This window comes from Eurypyga helias, unplaced genomic scaffold (assembly GCF_000690775.1).
Source record: "Eurypyga helias isolate BGI_N326 unplaced genomic scaffold, ASM69077v1 scaffold24336, whole genome shotgun sequence".
Lineage (NCBI taxonomy): Eukaryota > Metazoa > Chordata > Aves > Eurypygiformes > Eurypygidae > Eurypyga > Eurypyga helias.
The window spans coordinates 1-1,632 of record NW_010254986.1 but is presented as its reverse complement, the minus strand read 5'-3'; the positions used below and the strand labels follow the sequence as shown (position 1 = coordinate 1,632).

General features: G+C 62.9%; 1 protein-coding gene across 1 annotated transcript; it reads left to right on the top strand.

The window, feature by feature from the left end:
• Positions 1-622: 622 nt before the first annotated feature.
• On the top strand, positions 623-1,628 carry MPEG1 (macrophage expressed 1; the record flags this gene model as incomplete). The annotated part of the gene is given in 2 exon segments (XM_010153195.1): positions 623-1,248; positions 1,250-1,628. Coding segments are annotated over 2 exon segments (1,005 nt in total), but the record flags the coding sequence as incomplete, so codon positions are not given.
• Between the last annotated feature and the right edge of the window lie 4 nt (positions 1,629-1,632).

Below are 1,632 nucleotides of genomic sequence, written 5' to 3'. Positions count from 1 at the left end.
GCCTGCCCCAGCATCTTGGGCAGCCTCTTCCTCAAAAGAGAAGCGAAACCAGCACTGCACATCCCCCCTCACTGCTCCCTCCCCACTTCACCTCCTCCCTCTGCCCCAGGAAAGCCTTGGAGTCGGCAGCAAAGCCTGTGCCCCCACGGCTGGAGCTCCCCGGGTCATGCCAGCGGGACCCCAAGGCCGTGGGGCCAGGGCCAGGGCTCCTGCACGGCACCAAGGAGCAAGGGTCACCCAGGGGCAGGGGGATTCATCTGGGGGGGTCCCCAAGCACCGGCCCAAGGAGATTTACGCAGGGAGATGCCCAGAGCACAGCAAAGAGCTGGAGGCGAGATTTCGCCCTGCCCCAACCCCAGCGGAGCTGCTCCAGGGCCGGGGGGGAGCTTTCCCAACAGGGAGGTGATGGGCTCTGGGCACCTCAACTTCCAGCTCCCCACCCACGTGCCTCGGCTCCGCTCAGTCATTTCGCACACCCACCAGCTCTCACTTCTCCTTTCTTTTCTGTTAATTCAACCCCCAAAAGAAGGAACCACCCAGCAGCTGCACCCCCCGCCAGCTCATTCCCCCAGCTCCCGCCTCACCACTTGGACGTTGGCGAGGGCCCCGCGCCGGCTCAGCCATGGGCTGGGTGCTGTGGGGGCTTCTGCTGGCCTGGGGGTCAGTGGCTGGGGGGAGGGGGGCTGAGCAGCCCCAGGACCTGTCCTCCTCCTCTGCGGCGTCTCCAGAGTGCAAGGCAGCCCTGAAGCTCCCAGTGCTGCCAGGTGGGGGCTGGGATAACCTCAGGAATTTGGATATGGGCAGAGTCTTCAACCTGGGCTACTCGCTGTGCAAGACCACTGAAGATGGATCTTACATCATCCCAGACGAGGTCTTCACTATCCCTCGCAGGCAGAGCAACCTGGACATCAACTCCGAAATCATCGCGTCCTGGAAAGATTACCAAAGCATCACCTCCGCCTCCATCAACCTGGAGCTGTCCCTCTTCTCCGCCATCAACGGCAAGTTCTCCTACGACTTCTACCGGACCAAGACCCACCAGGTGAAAGACCAGGCTGTCACCACTCGCGTGCAAGTCAGGAACCTGGTTTACACAGCCAAGCTTGACCCGGGGGCAGCCCTGGACAAGGGCTTCAAGAAGCAGCTGCTGCTGCTGGCCAGCCACCTGGAGAACAACCACACGCGGATGGCGGATTTTCTGGCCGAGGTGCTGGTGCTTCACTATGGCACCCACGCGGTCACCTCTGCGAGCCAGCTTGGTGCAGGAGGATCAGATCAAGGCCACCTTCCTGAAGGACAGCTGGGCCACACAAAGCGCTGTCACCGCCTCAGCCGGCGTGGCCTTCCACAGCATCATCAACGCGAAAAACGAGGCGGCCCTGGACACCAGCTCCGGCTTCACAAAGCAGTACCTGGAGAACCGCACCAGCTCCAGGGTGGAGAGCATTGGCGGGACCCCATTTTACCCAGGCATCACCCTCAAGACCTGGCAGGAGGGCATCAGGAACCAGCTGGTGGCTCTCGACCGCACAGGGCTGCCCCTGTACTTCTTCATCAGCCCCAGCACCCTGCCCGAGCTGCCCGCGCCCACGGTGAAGAAGCTGGCCAGGCGCGTGGAGATGGCCATCCGCC